The sequence below is a fragment of the Thermobia domestica genome, chromosome 14, assembly GCF_964235325.1.
Source record: "Thermobia domestica chromosome 14, izTheDome1.hap1.1, whole genome shotgun sequence".
NCBI lineage: Eukaryota > Metazoa > Arthropoda > Insecta > Zygentoma > Lepismatidae > Thermobia > Thermobia domestica.
The window spans coordinates 122,135,459-122,153,644 of NC_137467.1; the positions used below are offsets into that span (position 1 = coordinate 122,135,459).

The following is an 18,186-nucleotide window of genomic DNA, read 5'->3' on the forward strand; positions in this document are numbered from 1 at the left end:
CCCATAAACGGAATTTCCTTAATGGACAGCAAAATGATTTATGCACAATATTCAGTATACGCATTATGGAAATTATTTCATTCTGGTTAAGAGAAACGTTTTACTATCAGGACCTTGGAAGAGAAAAGGGAAACCCCCCCCCCAAAATATTTTTTTCCTCGCATCGGACAGGTCTGGACAACACAGATACCTCATTTTGCCCTGCTTCGCTCTTAGTTTTCTCACAGTTTCAAGATAAACAAAGATTCACCCTTGCTATCTTAATGTACTTACAAAACTTTCAGCTTGATTTTTCACTACCCCGATTTCAGGATTCGCCCTTTCTCTTCCAAGGTCCTGATATGTTGTATCGCTCTCTCAGTAGAGGTCTACACGGGCTTGGGGTGAGCCCGCGGGTCGGACTAGGGCCTACAAAGCATATATTACTTCGGACTCGGGCTGTAAATTTTTAAATATACAACATTTCTCGGGCTATTTCGGGCCTAACTTTGTAAATGTACTATACAACGATATTTATTAGACCATTTTTTCTTAAGAACTTTTAAAGCACAACTGCAAAATTACACCTCTTATTGCCGTAAATAAAAATACAATTTTGCGTTAATTGTTGAGTTTCTGTAATTCGGGCTCATTTGAGTACCACACGAGCTCGGGCCGGGCAAGAAATTCCGGCCCGTGCAGACCTCTATCTCTCAAGAGTTTAAGATACGAATTTTTAATCATAAATTTCACATTGAATCTTTGAAAGACGCTTTAATATCAATGTAATATAATTGTTTGCAAATATCATATAAATGTATATATGCAGTTTCTTTATTAAACAACACGCATTGTTTTATTTAAAAATAAATTATTCATAGGCATCTAGTCAACGAATTATCTTCGTAACCAACAAGCCAACATCATACTGCTTACGGTATCAAGTTAACTTGTTGTCAGGTCAATTTTGTGGTCTTATATTACAAGGTTGCTAGGTCATTTCTAGGAACCTTGTTATATTAAAGGCCAGTCCTTGGTATCACTGATTTCGCCTCTATTAAAGTATTTTTCTTTCTTTCTTTTCTAGCATAAAGAATATATTTATGATTTAGGGCCGCGGTGGCTCAGTGGTAGAGCGTTCACCTCTGGTGCTTGGGATCCCGGGTTCGATCCCAGTCCCCGCCAAGTGAACTTTGTGGTGGACAAACACCGTGTGCGTGGGTTTTCTCGGGGTTCTCCCGTTTCCTCCCACTTTCTTCATTCCACCATTTCATTCATTTCTCATAATCATCGTCTCCTTTAGCCTAACCGGCATAACCGTGGGACGTAAAACAAAGATTTCATTTCTTTTTATATTTATGATTGTAAGTTTAATTGTAATCTCATATGTTTGTCATGCAGACGAAATAGATTGGCAACTGAGTAAAATTAATGTACGTATATATATTAAAGTTACTTGCTTTGTGTCCATATGCATAAAGTGTCATCAGTACCATAACTAAATTAATTTGCCTTTGGGCTGTTCGTGCTTTAAGTAGTGCCAAAGATTGAGTTGCAAGCCATTTTTGTAGTGAATGAACTTACACTATTGAGGATACCATTTCTCAGTATATCATAAGCGTGAACTTACAAACTAGTCCCCTGCATTATAATTTTTCTTAGCTTAAAGTTCTTAAAATTGTGTTCTTTAATAAAATAAAAAACAATAAAAAGAAAATATGTAAATATTTATTAAAGTGAATAATATAATTTTTCCACACACACACACACACACACACACACACACATTACCATATGTGTGTTCATCAATTCGGAAGCTACTATATTCGAAAAATATTGTTTTATGTATCCAAAATCTATTTCAGTATTGGTTTGTTAATAACATCTTTCACAGTAACTATGATTATGTGTATTTTAGGTCTAGAAATTACATGTTTGTATGTCCCGAATTCCTTTCTGAGATCTTTCAGTATAATGTAACAATACAAATATTGTCCAGGTCCCATCAGCAACAATATATGATTTTAACTACTATCTAAGGCCTTTAGTGAACTCCCTCGTGGCTAAGCGGTTAGCATACGATCCTTTGGCGTGGGAGACCCGGGTTCGATTCCCGGCGGGAGCTCATGTTCGGATCCCACATTAAGCTGTAGGTCTATGTCTCATATAGTCGTTGCTGCAAGGGACGCTAAACAGAAAATCAAATCGAATCAAGATATTTAGTTGGAAATATGTTTAAGTTAAATTAAGCTAACTTCCTGTTTTTAATACACCTTATTATGCCCCTAATAGTGGAATTCGTATCTACATAAGGATTTAGAGGTAGAGTAGGTACATAAACTTACTGTTGAAAAGAAAGGTCTTTATCTTTCATTTAATCAAAGTTATGTCACGTATTTGACGTGATATGGATGAAAGTATTGTTGTATTGAGTTTGAATACTTTCTGACTTCAGAAAGACAGCTCTAAATCATTGCTAATTGTGTGTTATTTTGTTTATCGTAGATTCTCCATATGCACGTCGCATCCGTTGAGAAGCTTCCATTGTCAACAGCTGGATCTCCATTACAAATAAGATGTAAGACATTTCTTTCTGTAACGTTCGTTATTCCACGGGAAAGAGATTGTCATGAAATTTATACAACATTAGTTCAACTCTCCCAACCAGGTGAGCCTTGTATAATTTTCTTGTTTTAACTTCTATAGAACCTAATGGTCATTACAAGAATACGCACTGTTTTAACAACATATCTACTTTTTAGATTTTATATGAATGATCTTGGTTTCGTATAACATACTAATTAGAAGAATGTTAATTTTTCTAATTTTCTATATGTCTCTTCTTTCATGATTTGATTTCTTCTTACCGTTTGCAAATGATATTTGAAGGATTCATCGCACGAGGTTTAGATATTTTCTTCACTGTCACTGAAACAGTTTCAATTCATCAGTCATCTGTGGATCTTTCTTGGTGGAATGTTCTTTAGAAATTTCTGAAGATAAAGAACACAGGAATTCAAATACAGATTAATCGATTCCAATCATCGGCGCAAATCTGTCTTCAATATTAAGGGGTCTTAAAAATATTTATGAAGATGAAAAACAATGCTGTGGCGGATTTGAGGCTTATTCTATGGGGGGGGATGAGACTCATAATAGGGTACATGAATCTCATTTCTGAGGTGAACCTGTTGTATATTACACAGCAAGGGAGATCAATTTCATTTCAATTCCTTTGTGGCAGTCGGACACAAATAATCATATTTCTCCCCAGAAAACACATTTCAAATCGGATTATTGGGAGACAGTTCCCCTAGTTTCAAGATTTGAGGGACATGTCTCACTTCCCCGGGATTAGAGCCAGTGATTCCAGTCATCCGAATATATGGGCCACATTTTTCTTTGTCAATTAAATTGCTTCAGAATAAACGTTCCCCCAGTATTCATATATAAGTAACTGAGCATGTTGCTAGGATCATAAGTTACAAAACAAAATTTCTTAAGTTTATTAACTAGTTTGATACTGCCATAATTCATATAGGTATAGTGTATAGAGAATCTTTTTCTTTTAAAACCTACCTGTCTTTTCTATTGACCTTGTGTAATTTATTACCGTCTAATTAGTAGATTTATAATGAACCAATGTGTATTAATCTATATATAGTAGTGGCATTATGTCTGGACATTTTTCGTAAAATGTTAAGATTTTTTAAAATCTTACACGATACACGAGGTTCGTGTTACACTAAATCAGCACATGACATTTTTGTATGCCTATGATATTTCTCCTGTACATAAATGAGTACATTCGTGCTTAGCCGTATATATGATTTACTATATATGAGGGTCACTACGAAAGTTTTGAAATGTGAAATAACTTACATACTTAAAATCAATTTAACACTTACATTTTCTCAAAGTATTCACCATTACACTGTACACACTTTTGAATCCTCGAAAACCACTTTTAAAAGCAGTGTTGCCAGTCTTTTTCTTCAAGTATTGAAAGTTCATTCTCGTAAGCCACTATAGCTTCTTCAGGGCTGCAAAATCTCTTCCCACGCATGCGATCTTTGATCCTGGAGAACAAAAAAATCACACGGGGCCAGGTCAGGGCTATACGGCGGATGAGTCATAAGTTTGACCTCCGTAGATTCTAAAAACTGAATTGTGATGTTGGCCGTGTGTGCGGACGCGTTGTCATGATGAAGCAGGATCCCACGCAATCTATTTCTTGGACTCCGTTCCCGAAGCTTCTGGAACACTTTTGTTAGGCAAACAGTGGTGTACCACTGAGTAGTAACAGTCCTTTGTTCTTCAAGTGGAACAGTTGCAACATGGCCAGATTTGGAGAAGAAAGTTGCGACCATCTTCTTCCCCACACTTCGCGGTCGCTTCACTTTCGTGGGTGGATTTTCGTCTGGAAAGATCCAAACTGTAGAGTGGCGTTTATTTTCAGGATCAAATTGATAGATCCAAGCTTCATCACCAGTAACAATGTCAGAGACGCGTCAAGAATTGCCTGCATCAAATCTTGCAAGCATTTCTTCACACCATTCCACATGCATGAGCTTCTGCTGTCCAGTCAAAGTGTGAGGCACCCAACGAGATGAAACCTTCCTGAGCCCAAGATGATCATGAAGAATTTTTGTTACTGCTCGCGATCCAATGCTAACTGTAGATTCAATGTCCTTGAAAGTTGTTCGAGGATTTTCTCGAATCAATTGTTCCACAGCGGCAATTTTTTCATCTGACACAGCTATTGCCGGACGTCCAGCTCTCTCTTCATCTTTAAGCGATGTTCAGCCTCTTCTGAATTCACCAAACCACCGAAAAATTGTAGCACGGGAAGGAGCAAGGTCCCCAAATGCCCCCTGCAAAGGGTCAAGGCTTTGGGTCTCGTTCAAACCACTTTTGAAATCGTAAAGGATCATTGCCCGAAAATGTTCCCTTTCGAGCTCCATTCTAGACAGCCGAATACTGCTTACACCAATAAATAAGTGAAGGCGATACGGCCACGCCGATAAGCGAGGCGAGTTGAAACTTGTTTCGCTTCTTCGCTCTGGATACCACTACCGAACGCAATTGTTGGAATTAAAATACTGTGCTACTAAAATGCGTATCTCCAAAACTTTCGTAGTGACCCTCGTACCATATTTATTATCTTTCATAAAAGTAGAACATGTTGTATCCCGTATAAAAATATTAAACAAGTTTAAGTGACATCATTCAGTAACTTCAATAATTGCATCTTAGTGCAGCAGCGACATTGTTGTCTGATTATTTTTTGTTTTCAACTAACAGAACTCTTGTATAAGAGCGTTGGTTTACGTCAAATGTGTTCATTGTTGTTGTACAGCAGTTAGCAGCTGACTTCTGTGATTTAATATCTTTCACAGTAGTGCGAGTTGAAAAGTGATACTTTCATTGGAAATAATAGGCCCTAACACAACAAAACTTGCTGATTGATTACTGAGTGAAGGGAGCAAAGTAGTAACACTTAATGAAGAAAGAGAAAAATTGGGCAGTGACAATACAAAGTCAAGTTTATGAAGATTTGTAAGCGGTATGACGCACCTGGAAGCACAGAAACTGCTCTCAGAAGTAGCAGAAAGCCGAAACTACCTGCTCAGGAATCTCTTTACGAGATCGCTGGCGTACGACAAAAGTAATAAGTGCCATCTTAAGAACTTCTGAGGTAGAAGATTCTGACCGAATAATCAGATAAAAACTTCACGTAAATGGCTTACGAGCGAGGATCTCAAAAGTGGAGTCTTATCTCATGAAAAAGCAGAGGCAGAAGCGTGTAAAGTTGACCTTAACATACAGGAATTGGACGAGAAAAAGATGTTAGAAAAGTTATTTGGAGCGATGAAACTTTGTTTGTGCGTCGCTGAACAGGTGTAAGCATATTACCTAAGTGCACCAACGCTACTATGACGCATCCTGTCAGAATCATGGTGTGGAAAAGCATAGCAAGGCATGATGTCGAGCGCCTAGTAATATTAGACGGCAACGTTATTGCAAAAATACCAGGAAAAAGTCTTAGACTTTAAATTGCTACCCATTATTCGTGATTTGTTTGGCGATGACTTTCAGCGGTGCATTTTTCAGGACGACACGAAATGTCTCACCACTTGAATTAATCTGATATGGTTCAGGGACCATAGTCCTATTGTTTTGCCTTTGCCTGAGAGCAGTCCTGATCTCAACGCGATTGTGAACTTGTGGTTAAGGCTGAAAGTTTTGTTGTCGCGTCGAATCCCAGCAACAAGAGAAAGATACTAGGAACTGTTGTTTCATCGTGGTTTAGTGATAGTGATAACAGCAGAAGTTTTCCGATGTTTAACGAACTCATTGTCACAAAGAACCGACGCAGTAGTCAGATCAAAAGGATATCAATAAAATATTAACACAAAGCTGGAACAATAACCCACAGTAATGGAAAAATTAATAACAACTTTGTGTAATTGTGTATGTTTACAAGGTTTAATAAGAAGTTTTTACGTAAGTAAATACATATAAACAATGAAATTTTATACAGAATGCAAATTAAGTTACAGAAGTTACTATATCTGTAACAATGGATGATACTCTACAAAATGTGGTTGGGGCCGCGGTGGCTCAGTGGGCATTTTCGCCGATCCCAAGAGTTTCGTCCAATGCATGGCTCAAGTAGCATTCTTATAGGCCGAATTAACTGACTAACTGCTGACGTCACGAAGTTTCAAGTTCAAGCTGCAAATATGCTTGGATTCATTTCTTTATCTGTTTTGTGTATGTGAGGGAGAGAGAAGGAATTATAAATACTTTCAAATGTTAAAAACTTTGTATTATAATTCTTGATTTATGTACACTTTCTACGCGGTATAACTATATTATCCTTGTCCAAGTAGATTAGAAAAAAAAAAAAAAACAATACACATGAAGTTTATTACTCCCTATAATTTAAACATTTTTGTTAGATTATATGTTAGTTGATGATGCGCAAAATGAATAGGGCCTACGCTGCATTTGCAAAGATCTCGTGCGTTGTAATACATCATCTTGTTTTGTTTTCAAATTTACATCCAAAACATGGGTTCCGGTTACTTTACGATGCTATTTGAGAAGTCTTGGCCTTGTTACATTTACATAGAGGCACAAGAAATATGTTTTTCGGGTTAATTTTGTTGCAGACACCAGTTCGTCTTCATAAGCATCTGAAAGTAGGTCTTTTTTTTTTGTGACAAATCACGTTGGTGTATTTTTATAGATAAGCCAAGTTCGGTGCAATTCCGCTAGAAACACCCACGAACTTGTGCTATATTGCCATTATTAGCTACCATTCTAGGATACCAATTGAAGAGTTCATGTAATTTGCATTGGATTGCACTCGATGTAGCGTCCCTTTCAACACTAAAGTAATATCGAGACTTGGATTACTGCTTAATGTGGAATCTGAACCACATGATCAGTGGCGTAATTAGGGGGGATTCCGGGCTTAAGCCTTCCCGGAATTTTATTTACTATATTAAAGTAAATTGCATATCTTGAGAAGTTTCACATTTCCAGGACTAAAGTTAGCAAAGACCCTCGAAACAAAATCATAAATACGCCACTGCACATGAGATTCGAATCGAAGGCAGATCTCCCAGATTAGAAACGCGTACGTTAACCATATGACCATGAAAGAACTAAAGATGAAAATAAGGTCACTAGCCTTATTATTATTATTATTATTATTATTATTATTATTAGTAGTAGTAGTAGTAGTAGTAGGAGTAGTAGTAGTAGTAGTAGTAGTAGTAGTACGAGGGTCACTACGAAAGTGTTGAGATACGCATTGTTGTGGCACAGTATTTTAATGCCAACAATTGCGTGTAGGGGTATCCAGAGCGAAGAAGCGAAGCAAGTTTCAACTCGCCTCGCTTATCGGTGTGGCCGTATCGCCTTCACTTATTTGTTGATGTGGGCAGTATTCGGCTGTCTAGAATGAAGCTCGAAAGGGAACATTTTCGGGCAATGATCCTTTACGATTTCAAAAGTGGTTTGAACGAGACACAAAGCCTTGACCCTTTGCAGGGGGCATTTGGGGACCTTGCTCTTTCCCGTGCTACAATTTTTCGGTGGTTTGGTGAATTCAGAAGAGGCCGGACATCGCTTAAAAGATGAAGAGAGAGCTGGACGTCCGGCAACATCTGTGTCAGATGAAAATATTGCCGCTGTGGAACAAATGATTCGAGAAAATCCTAGAACAACTTTCAAGGACATTGAATCTACAGTGACATTGGATCGCCAGCAGTAACAAAAATTCTTCATGATCATCTTCGGCTCAGGAAGGTTTCATCTCGTTGGGTGCCTCCCACTTTGAACAGCAGAAGCGCATGCGTGTGGAATGGTGTGAAGAAATGCTTGCAAGATTTGATGGAGGCAATTCTCGACGCGTCTCTGACATTGTTATTGGTGATGAGACTTGGATCTATCAATTTGACCCTGAAAATAAACGCCACTCTATAGTTTGGATCTTTCCAGACGAAAATCCACCCACGAACGTGAATCGACCGCGAAGTGTGGGGAAGAAGATGGTTGCAACTTTCTTCTCCAAATCTGGCCATGTTGCAACTGTTCCACTTGAAGAACAAAGGACTGTTACTACTCAGTGGTACACCACTGTTTGCCTAACAAAAGAGTTCCAGAAGCTTCGGGAACGGCGTCCAAGAACTGGATTGCGTGGGATCCAGCTTCACACACAGCCAACATCACAATTCAGTTTTTAGAATCTACGGAGGTCAAACTTATGACTCATCCGCCGTATAGCCCTGACCTGGCCCCGTGTGATTTTTTTATGTTCTCCAGGATCAAAGATCGCATGCGTGGGAAGAGATTTTGCAGCCCTGAAGAAGCTGTAGTGGCCTACGAGAATGAACTTTCAACACTTGAAGAAAAAGACTGGCAACACTGCTTCCAAAAGTGGTTTTCGAGGATTCAAATGTGTGTACAGTGTAATGGTGAATACTTTGAGAAAATGTAAGTGTTAAATTGATTTTAAGTATGTAAGTTATTTCACATCTCAAAACTTTCGTAGTGACCCTCGTATAATAATAATAATAATAATAATAATAATAATAATAATAATAATAATAATAATAATAATTATTATTATTATTATTATTATTATTATTATTATTATTATTATTATTATTATTATTATTAAAGATTTGAGATTTTAATGCTGAATCTGAAATTGCAGATGGGTCAGACAAAAAACACATACTGTATAACAATTTGAGCGGGAGAGAGGTTGGCTTGAAGAGGGCGCTAGATAAGCAAAGTTGGAAACCACTATTTTAGACTTTAACCAAGCAAAGCAAGCTATCATAAACTTTATATAACCTCCCACGTGTCCATTCTGCTCTGCCCTGTCCTGGTGCAAATTGGATGTTATATTAGCTTATAGTGGCCACCTAGCACAGCTTGGTGCGGAGTTTACGAACTGCACGACACAATTGCAACGAACAAAGCTTGACATCTGTCACAAAATACTTCTGCATTTCGAATGTACATAAGAGCTATAAGGCATCCCTTTTGTCTTGTTTTGTTTTTTCACATTATAATATTTTAAGTAGGCCTATTCCTTTAGTAAATTTCCTTTTCGCTACAAATACTTGCAAGAAAAGATTTGTTTCATAGCCCACTGCAAAGTGTAGGGGCCCTGAGAGAACTTAGGCACATGAGTAGACATGGGAGGAGAGTTAAGCGGAAGGCTGAGAGCTCTGGCCCTAAAGTGTCATAGACAAATTGTGTTGCATTTGATGTAGAGTATAAATCCTGGTGCCAACAGTTGGAAATTTACAGCAAAGATGTAGTAATTTTAAATTAATTTTAGTTTTTTGTTCCATTCATCAGTGAGGCTATATGAGACATGAAATTACAGCTAACATAGGACATAAATCACATGAGCTCCCGCCGGGATTTAAACCCGGGCCTCCCGCGCATAATGTGTATACACTATGCATTAGCCATGTGGGAACTTTGTGTACTAATTTAGAAAGGAAGAGCCTGTTTTAAAGGACTGTGTTTCTGAACATATAAATGAAGTATTAATTTAAACATTAAAATTGTTACATAATTATCACGCAACTGCAGTAGGAAAAGCATGCAACGATGATATGCGACAATATCATAACACTAATACCATGTAGCTCCCAATTATTACCCTTTTACACGATCACTTTGTGTCTCTGCGTGAGAGACCCGAGCTCGATTCTTAGTGGGAGCTTATGTGATTCGATCAAACGTCAGGCTTAGAGCCACGTCTCATCTAGCATCGGTTCTAAAAGGCAAGTAAAACTCAAATCCATTCTTCCAACTCTAGCAACAAAAGTTGATAGTGTGAATATAGTAGTTTGATTTAACCGTAAATGGAAATATTAATCGTAAGAAAGTACACAAGTGAAGTGGAAATAAAGGGGAAAGCACAAAATGCTGGAGGAGGGGAATTGTGTTCAAATTTCTGTAGTATTTGTGCTGCACATTGGTATTTAGTTCTTTAGTAGGGGAAGGCGTTGTACCTGTGAACACTTTTAGAGTCTTCGAAATTTTGGTGCTAATATTCAGCACTTTTTCCCCAATTTTTGTCGTATATTTGAAGTGTCATCTCTTTGCTGTCAGATAGTATGGTTTTTAAACGTGTTACATTATTACACTAGCTTTTATAGGATGTAATAAGAACAAATCCGTTTTGTCACAGGTACATTATGGTCATGTACCATGGAACAGACCCTCTTGTACCTTTGAACAAAGTGATAATTACAACGTTTCTGCGGCAATAATATAAAAAGTAACCACAAATATTAATAATTATAAATTGCAATATAGGTTTAGCAATAAAAAGTTTCAGAGAATTGAAATTTTATTAATTTAATTAAAAATTGAAGAGAAGTTCTAACAAAAACTTGTGAACAATAAAGTTGAGCATATGCAACTCTTAGCATAACCTTATATGTTATACAATAAGCGAATATTTAGAAACTATTTAACATTATAATTAATAACTTCATATCCTAACCTAACCTATATAAAGTATATCAATTGTTTTAACTATTCATCGTGTACCTTGAAACAGTATTATTTATCGTTAAAAGGTACACGATGCATAAATGTTCATAGGTACAAGTGGGTTACCATTACGAAAAAATTTCTCCACTAGCTTAAATATTGCACAGAAGTTAAAACTAAAAATATTACTGTATTCACCAATCATACTACCCCAAGTTTGGACAAATAAATATCACAAGTTGTGAAAACCGAAGAGCACAAAACTCAAAAGGTAACTAAAAAAAAAAAAAAAAAAAAAAAAAAATCTTCGTTTTGGGGGTGAGAAAATTAAAAGGAACATTACTCGGCACAACACTCAGTAAACAACAGCCAATCGCGTTTGTAATGCCCTTTTTCATTTACTCTTTCAAACGAATTTTAATCACTACACCTAGATCGCTCTGAATCCGAGGAAAGCACAGGTATTCAAAGGTACATTGTTTCAAAGGTACAACGCCTTCCTCCTCATATTCATATCTCTTTTTATCTATAGAATGTTTGTGAATAGCGTCCATCCCTGTGTCTTCAGTTTCCTGCCCCTCTGTTTCTCTTCTGCCTCTACTCACTCCGACTTCAGCACTTTCCAGTGGAACAAAGAATTAATATTGTCGTAAAAGTAAACAGCAAAGTATTGGAATAATAGTATCACTTATTTTCGTTGCATTTTTAGATATACATTATATATCTGTACATAACTGGTGGACAGGTGTCAATTAAATAAATAAATAAACAAAGTTCTGAGTACATTTGCAGACTAACAAGAAATGTGAATTTTTAGTCATTTTATCAAGTGGCAGCCGGATTCCTAATCATCTCATGGAAGAAACTTCGAGTGTGTGCAGTACTCTTACGATGGCTTATATGGCGTTACCCTTACATTATGTGCTATTTGTACCTCACTACTACCTCTCCTATGTGCGCTTACATAACTTATATTACTTGAGTCTAAATTTGTTTAACCTAGCTTTGAATATTCTTCGAAAACACTACAATTTTTTTTTATTTTCTTAAGCATGCTTAAGATTAATCAGCATTTAAATTACGGAATATTGTTCTTATTCGCTAATACCAAACGCTTTGCTCGATCATAAACTGAACAGAGTACAAAGTCTCAAGATCAATCACGTATCGTCCAATGGAAGACTCTCTTGGGACGAACCTCTTGGGATCGGCGAAAATGCGCTCAGTGGTAGAGCGTTCACCTCTGGTGCATGGAATTCTTGGTCCGATCCCAGCTCGCGCCAAGTGAGCTTTGTGGTGGACAAACACCATGTGTGTGGGTTTTCTCGGGACCCTCCCGTTTCCTCCCACTTTCTTCATTCCACTATTTCATTCATTTCTCATCATCATCGTCTTCTGTAGCCTAGCCGACATAACTGTGGGATGTAAAACTTGAGATTTTATTTCATAAACATTTACAAAATGTGACAGCCGCTGTTACCGGAAGTTAAATTTAGATTTGTACAAAAACGACTTTGATTTGAGCTTATATTTAATTAGATAGCCATGCGATTTGACATCTAGATTGGACCGTTTTGGCATGGAGTTCACTAAGTTTTGCAGTGTCTCTACTTGAATGCAATGTAGCTGATTTCTTGTTATAGTTGTCCTTGCGCGATCCATAACTTTCAAATCACGCCATAAATTTTCAATAGGGTTTAAGTTTGGCGAATTACTGAGCCAAGGAAATAATGTAACATGCTATAAGGACAGAATTTAACCTTTTAGAACTGGCACGGAGGGAACAAGCAGAATCATCTTCAAAAATAAAAGATTCACGTTTGAATAAATCTCTTCCCGACGCACAGTGGGGCGAAAACGCAAAAAGCTGGCCAAAAGTAAAAAACGAAAGTTAGTAATGTAGGAATTTTTTTTATGCAGTTGGCTAGAGTGATGTTAGAAGGACCCAAATCCATAAATAGAATAGGGTTTTTACTTTATTCCGACTACCTGAGCCACTCTTAAGTAGACCCTTCAGCAGATCAAATGCGTAGAGAACAATAGAAGAATTGTGAGCGTACGTTTAAACGGTTGTAACTTTCGAACGCGTTCATAGTTTTTAAATCTGTAAAGTTTTCCTATATGGTACTGGTAAGTAGAATAAGTGTATGAAGTGAAAAATTAATAATAATGATGTAATAATTTATAATTTGAATCGCAAGTCAGGCAAAATTTTCACATTGTTTATATATTTTATTAACTTAAAGCGTTGAAAACATTATGTGCACCCTCGTGCACCACGTTCATATTTTGTAGAATGGTAGTCTGAAAATTAATTAATGCTGTCGACAAAAAAGTAGCTGCCAAAACGTGCCAATTACGAAGCGTGTTGATGTTAATTATTGCTCATTAATGTTACAGTGACAAGCCGTTGCAGTTATCATAACCGAATCAAATACCAATAATTTGTGTCATTTAAGTAATAATACATTTCTAATAAATAAGAACGTAAGTAACAAGTAATTGTTCATCAAAATATGTGAAAAAAGTGAATGTTGTTAAAGATACATTGTGAAAATTACGAAGTATGTTGACATTCTTGTTATTCCGCCATTTTGGATCCGCCATTATGTTTTTTTTAAACTTTAGTTGCAGAATCGTAATCAGCAACCCCAATAGCCCCTTTATCGCTACTTTTGAGAACATTTCTACGACTTTTTCGTCTTTTGCAAATTATATTCCGCCATTTTGGATCCGCCATTTTGTTTTTTTCAACGTTAGTTGCAGAATCGTAATCAGCAACCTCAATAACCCCTTAATACTAAATTTCATTCAATCTGAATATAGTTATCATATTTTGGCCAGCTTTTTGCGTTTTCGTCCCACTGTGCGACGATATCATTTTAATCTGAAGAATCATTTTGTATGTTTGTGCATTAACAACACCATCACAAATCTGGATTTTACTGACCGCACTGGAAGAAAAACATCCCCAAATCATGACACTTGTAGGGTACTTCGAGGTTTAAACAGTACACACAGGACTAAGTGCTTCACCAGACATGCGATACAACCTGGCATGTAAATCATTTCCGTCAACGTGGGTTTTTGTCTCGTTACTGAACAGTACTATGCGCCATTGCTCACTATTCCAGTCCTAGTGAGCCTTTGCCCACCGCACACACATTGGGCGTTGTTTTTGTGTAAGGCATGGCTTTTTGACAGTCCTGTGTGAACGAAAACTCATGGACTTCAACTTGTTTCCCATGAACAGACATTGTCACTAGATATTTCCCGCCAACTGTTGCAAGATCTTGAGACTTTTTAGAAAAAGAAAACTGTTTGCAAAAAACTACTGCCGTAATGCACTGTTCTGTCTAGGAGGGGATTTCACTTTTCGACCACATCTGCTGAGCACGTATTTTTTCATCTAAAACCATTAACAATTAGCTCTACCGATCTTATTTGATGCTTGAAATCACCAACTCTGTCGGGGCCGCGGTAGCTCAGTGGTAGAGCGTTCACCTCTGGTGCTTTGGGTCCCGGGTTCGATCCCAGCCCCCGTCAAGTGAAGTTTGTGGTGGACAAACACCGTGTGCGTGGGTTTCCTCGGGTTTCTCCCGTTTCCTCTCACTTTCTTCATTCCACCATTTCATTCATTACTCATCATCACCGTCTCCTTTAGCCTAACCGGCATAACCGTGGGACGTAAAACTCAAAGATTTCATTTCATTTCATTTTCACCAACTCTGTCAGCTGATTATTTGACTAACGGTAAGGCGGTAATTGTACAAAAGGCTCCTGCAGTTACACGCCACAATATACACTTGTGTTGTTAGAACCAACCAAGTTACATTGAAACAAATTAATATTACAGTCCGTAAATAGATATCCCAGATTTTCACAGTAGTAGCATTGTAGTAGTCTTCCGTAAGTCGTGTTGTTTCCTGTTGTGTGGAGCTAATTTTTCGAGAAAAGTGTTACCAGTGATTTTAATTTCTAAGTTTATAATGTACAATGAAAATGATGATCGTTCATCTTACTGATAATAACTGTTCCGTAAGAAAAGCCTAGAAATATCTATCTTAGGAAGATATAGTAGAGTTTTATTTAAGTATGATGGTTAATTTCTATTTTTTATTGTATTGAAATGATAGAGTATGTTGAGTAATATTTTCCTCTGTGTTTATTGTAGTTCACATTGAAGATCTGTATTGCTTCCATTACACATCAAGTACAGAAGACATTCCCAAGCAAGCAGGATGGAACTTCTTTGACCTTCAGTCCGAATACCAAAGAATGAGAGTTCCTAATGATCAGTGGTGCCTCACACTAATGAACAAGGATTATGAGGTGAGTTGATATGAGGCGTTCTGTGTACAACGCGTGCAAACAACCGTTTGCAGCCATTTATAAACGTGAAAATAAATGCCGATTTTCTAAATAGTTGGAAATCGAAAGCAGATATGTGAATCCTGGTAACAGCATCTCATGTAAAATAATATTTTCTAGCGAGCTCTTGTTCCACTTTTTGATTATCTTTTATCTATTTGAAAATATCAGATAATTACTATAAAATTAGCGGTATTTTAATTTCGCCGTGATGGAGGCCAACTCAGCATCGGGTATGAGATAATATTATGAATTTATGGCCTTTATAAAATTCCAAAAGGGGAAATTTTCGAATTTTCTTCCAACCCCCCCCCCCCCATCATAAATAAATATTTCATTGACAGCACAGGATAAGTCATTTCTCATGGACACATCCACAATGGGTAGGTAAAATTTTTAGAAATTACAATTTCTTCAAATACGACCCATATGATTTGGTTGTAATTTCATCAAGTAATATTTCGTTAATAGCTGTAATATAAGCATAATTCATTTCTCACAAAAAAATACGCAAGGGTAGCTTAGTTTTTGGAGTTAGTTTTTACGGATGAAATTTATTGAGAACGCCTTAGAATTTTGTTCGTATTTCACAAACGAATGTGTCAGTGATAACTGCAGCATAACATGATTTAGTTTAAAGAATTTTAGCGACAAAGTTTAATGCAATGGCCCAAACTTTTGTTATTTATTTACCAAAATGGATCGTCCCATAAATCACACTTGGACATAGGTAAATTTTGTGGAATTTGCCTTTCTACCAGTCTCTAACGGTCGAAATATTTATTGATTTCTCTGAGAGCCATCGTTTCTTTCGGAAAGAAAGGCGAACTTCATACTATTTACCTATGTGCAAATGTGGTTGCTAACACATATCACTTGGGGTAAAAAAATACAATGCACGGGTCACCCTACCAAACCTTGCTGCTCTAATTTCTTAAACTAAATCATGGTATGCTACAATTATTACATAAACATTAATTTATGAAACACTAATAACATTATATGGTGTTTCTGGGCAATTTCGTCAGAAGAAAAGTCACATCTCAAGAGTAACCTATCCCTTGAGAAGTTCTCATGAAATATATATATATATACACAGAGGGTTGATTAATTCGTGTGTCAATTTCATTTGTTCACGGTGCAAAAGTGTTATGAGGTAAAGCCGTACAATTTGGTGTAACTTTAAACGAAGGACAGAAATTTTGTTTCGCCATACATGCATGTCACTTGTACTAAAGATTGAAGAGATATAGGGTCAAGAGTCAAATTTCTATTTTTTCCTTATGGGACTGCAATAGTAAATTCTGAAAAATCCTGAAAAAACGTAAATCGAAGTGATAAAGAAAAAGCTGTATGGTATGATGCAAGCCGACCAAATACGCGTCAATCAAGTGTTAAGGTCAGAAATCACGGTCAGATCAAGGTCACAGGATCTTGAGAACCCATTTGAATACACTGAAAACAACGCGATGTCAGTACCTCGTCATGATAATTCCTTGCATCAACTTACGACTGTAACTCTATCGTTCTTTTTGACACTTGAGATACTCAATTCTTCCACTAAACATTCAACTTACCATATCATCTTATACCACAACTTCGTAACCATTAAACAACAGACATTGTTCATTTAAAATCAATAATTATTCATTTGTCTTTTTAACAAATAAATTCAGTGGCACTCTAAACAAGGCCTTTCTTGCCATTATACATTTTTGATCCTTTTATTGTTTGTTTCTTGCACCTACAGTTGATAGGTAAACAATACCCAGTATATGATTCACATCTATTGTCATGTAATACGTTTTCTTACCTTCCTGATTTTTAATTACCTATTGGGTAAAGTTTCTTGTTTCTGAGATTTAGGGAAAAAGTACAATTCTTTCTTTTCTTATAATGTTTATAGGTAAACGCACACTTAACAACTGTAGATTCTATATGAAGCACATTTGTTCAGAATCCATCGACAGTAAATGATGCGGAAACTACTGACGCAAGTACGTAATGCTTGACTTATCATTCAATTCTAGGGCTATCTATTATGTTCGAAGTGAAGGGTAAAACACCAGTTCTCTCTTTTTGGAAATTGTACTATGTTTTTCTACTTATTTGAATCAAGTTCAGGGAGATAGCCAGAGCAACTAATGCAATAGCTTTCAGTCTTCTTCTGACCCCCTTAGAAAGAAAACTATTGGGGGACTTTGTAGATCATGATTTAAGGGTTGGTTTCTCGTATTTCTACGCTTTCGATTAGATTTGTCTTGCTACAACCCCGTATGTTTATACTAGAAAATATGCAGTAGCTAGAAAGAAGCTCGAATAATTGTTAATTTGAATGTGTGCTCATTTGGACTTAATTGGAATTGTTCGGGCCGATCGCATTTCCTTGAAGATCTTCTTTAAATATTTTTCTTTTCCTCCAGCAGAGGGCTCCGGGGCTCACTTTTGTCAACCCTCGGAATTTAAATTCTTTTCGGGCGGCCAAGTGTATGTTTAAAAAGGAGCCGTTAGTTGTTGCTTGTGTGTGTGCGCGTCTCTATGATGTGAGCGTGTGGTCTTCAAGTGTGAGAGAGACGCGACAAGTGTTTGTTCTTTGTGAGTGTTTTTACATCTTTCGAGTGAAAAATTATCTATCTAAAAACATAAAGAAACTTGAGAACAATTCAAAATTGAGAATAGCAGACAATAGAGCATATCGTTTTACATATTCAACTTGTATTCTTTCTTTAGCTGTATAACTTTGCTTCTATTATTAATTAAAGCTTTAAAATGACAAACTGTCGTTTGGTGAGAAGC

At 36.8% G+C, this 18,186-nt stretch overlaps 1 protein-coding gene across 6 annotated transcripts in view; it reads left to right on the forward strand.

Moving 5' to 3' along the window:
• Mtmr6 (Myotubularin related protein 6) overlaps nucleotides 1-18,186 on the forward strand; it is a 374,237-nt gene that overhangs the window by 296,260 nt on the left and 59,791 nt on the right. For all 6 annotated transcript variants that reach the window (XM_081738794.1, XM_081738793.1, XM_081738790.1 and 3 more), the window contains 2 exons: nucleotides 2,485-2,647; nucleotides 15,194-15,351. In XM_081738794.1, the coding sequence (XP_081594920.1) occupies nucleotides 2,485-2,647; nucleotides 15,194-15,351 (321 nt within the window). The remainder of the gene's footprint in view (nucleotides 1-2,484; nucleotides 2,648-15,193; nucleotides 15,352-18,186) is intronic.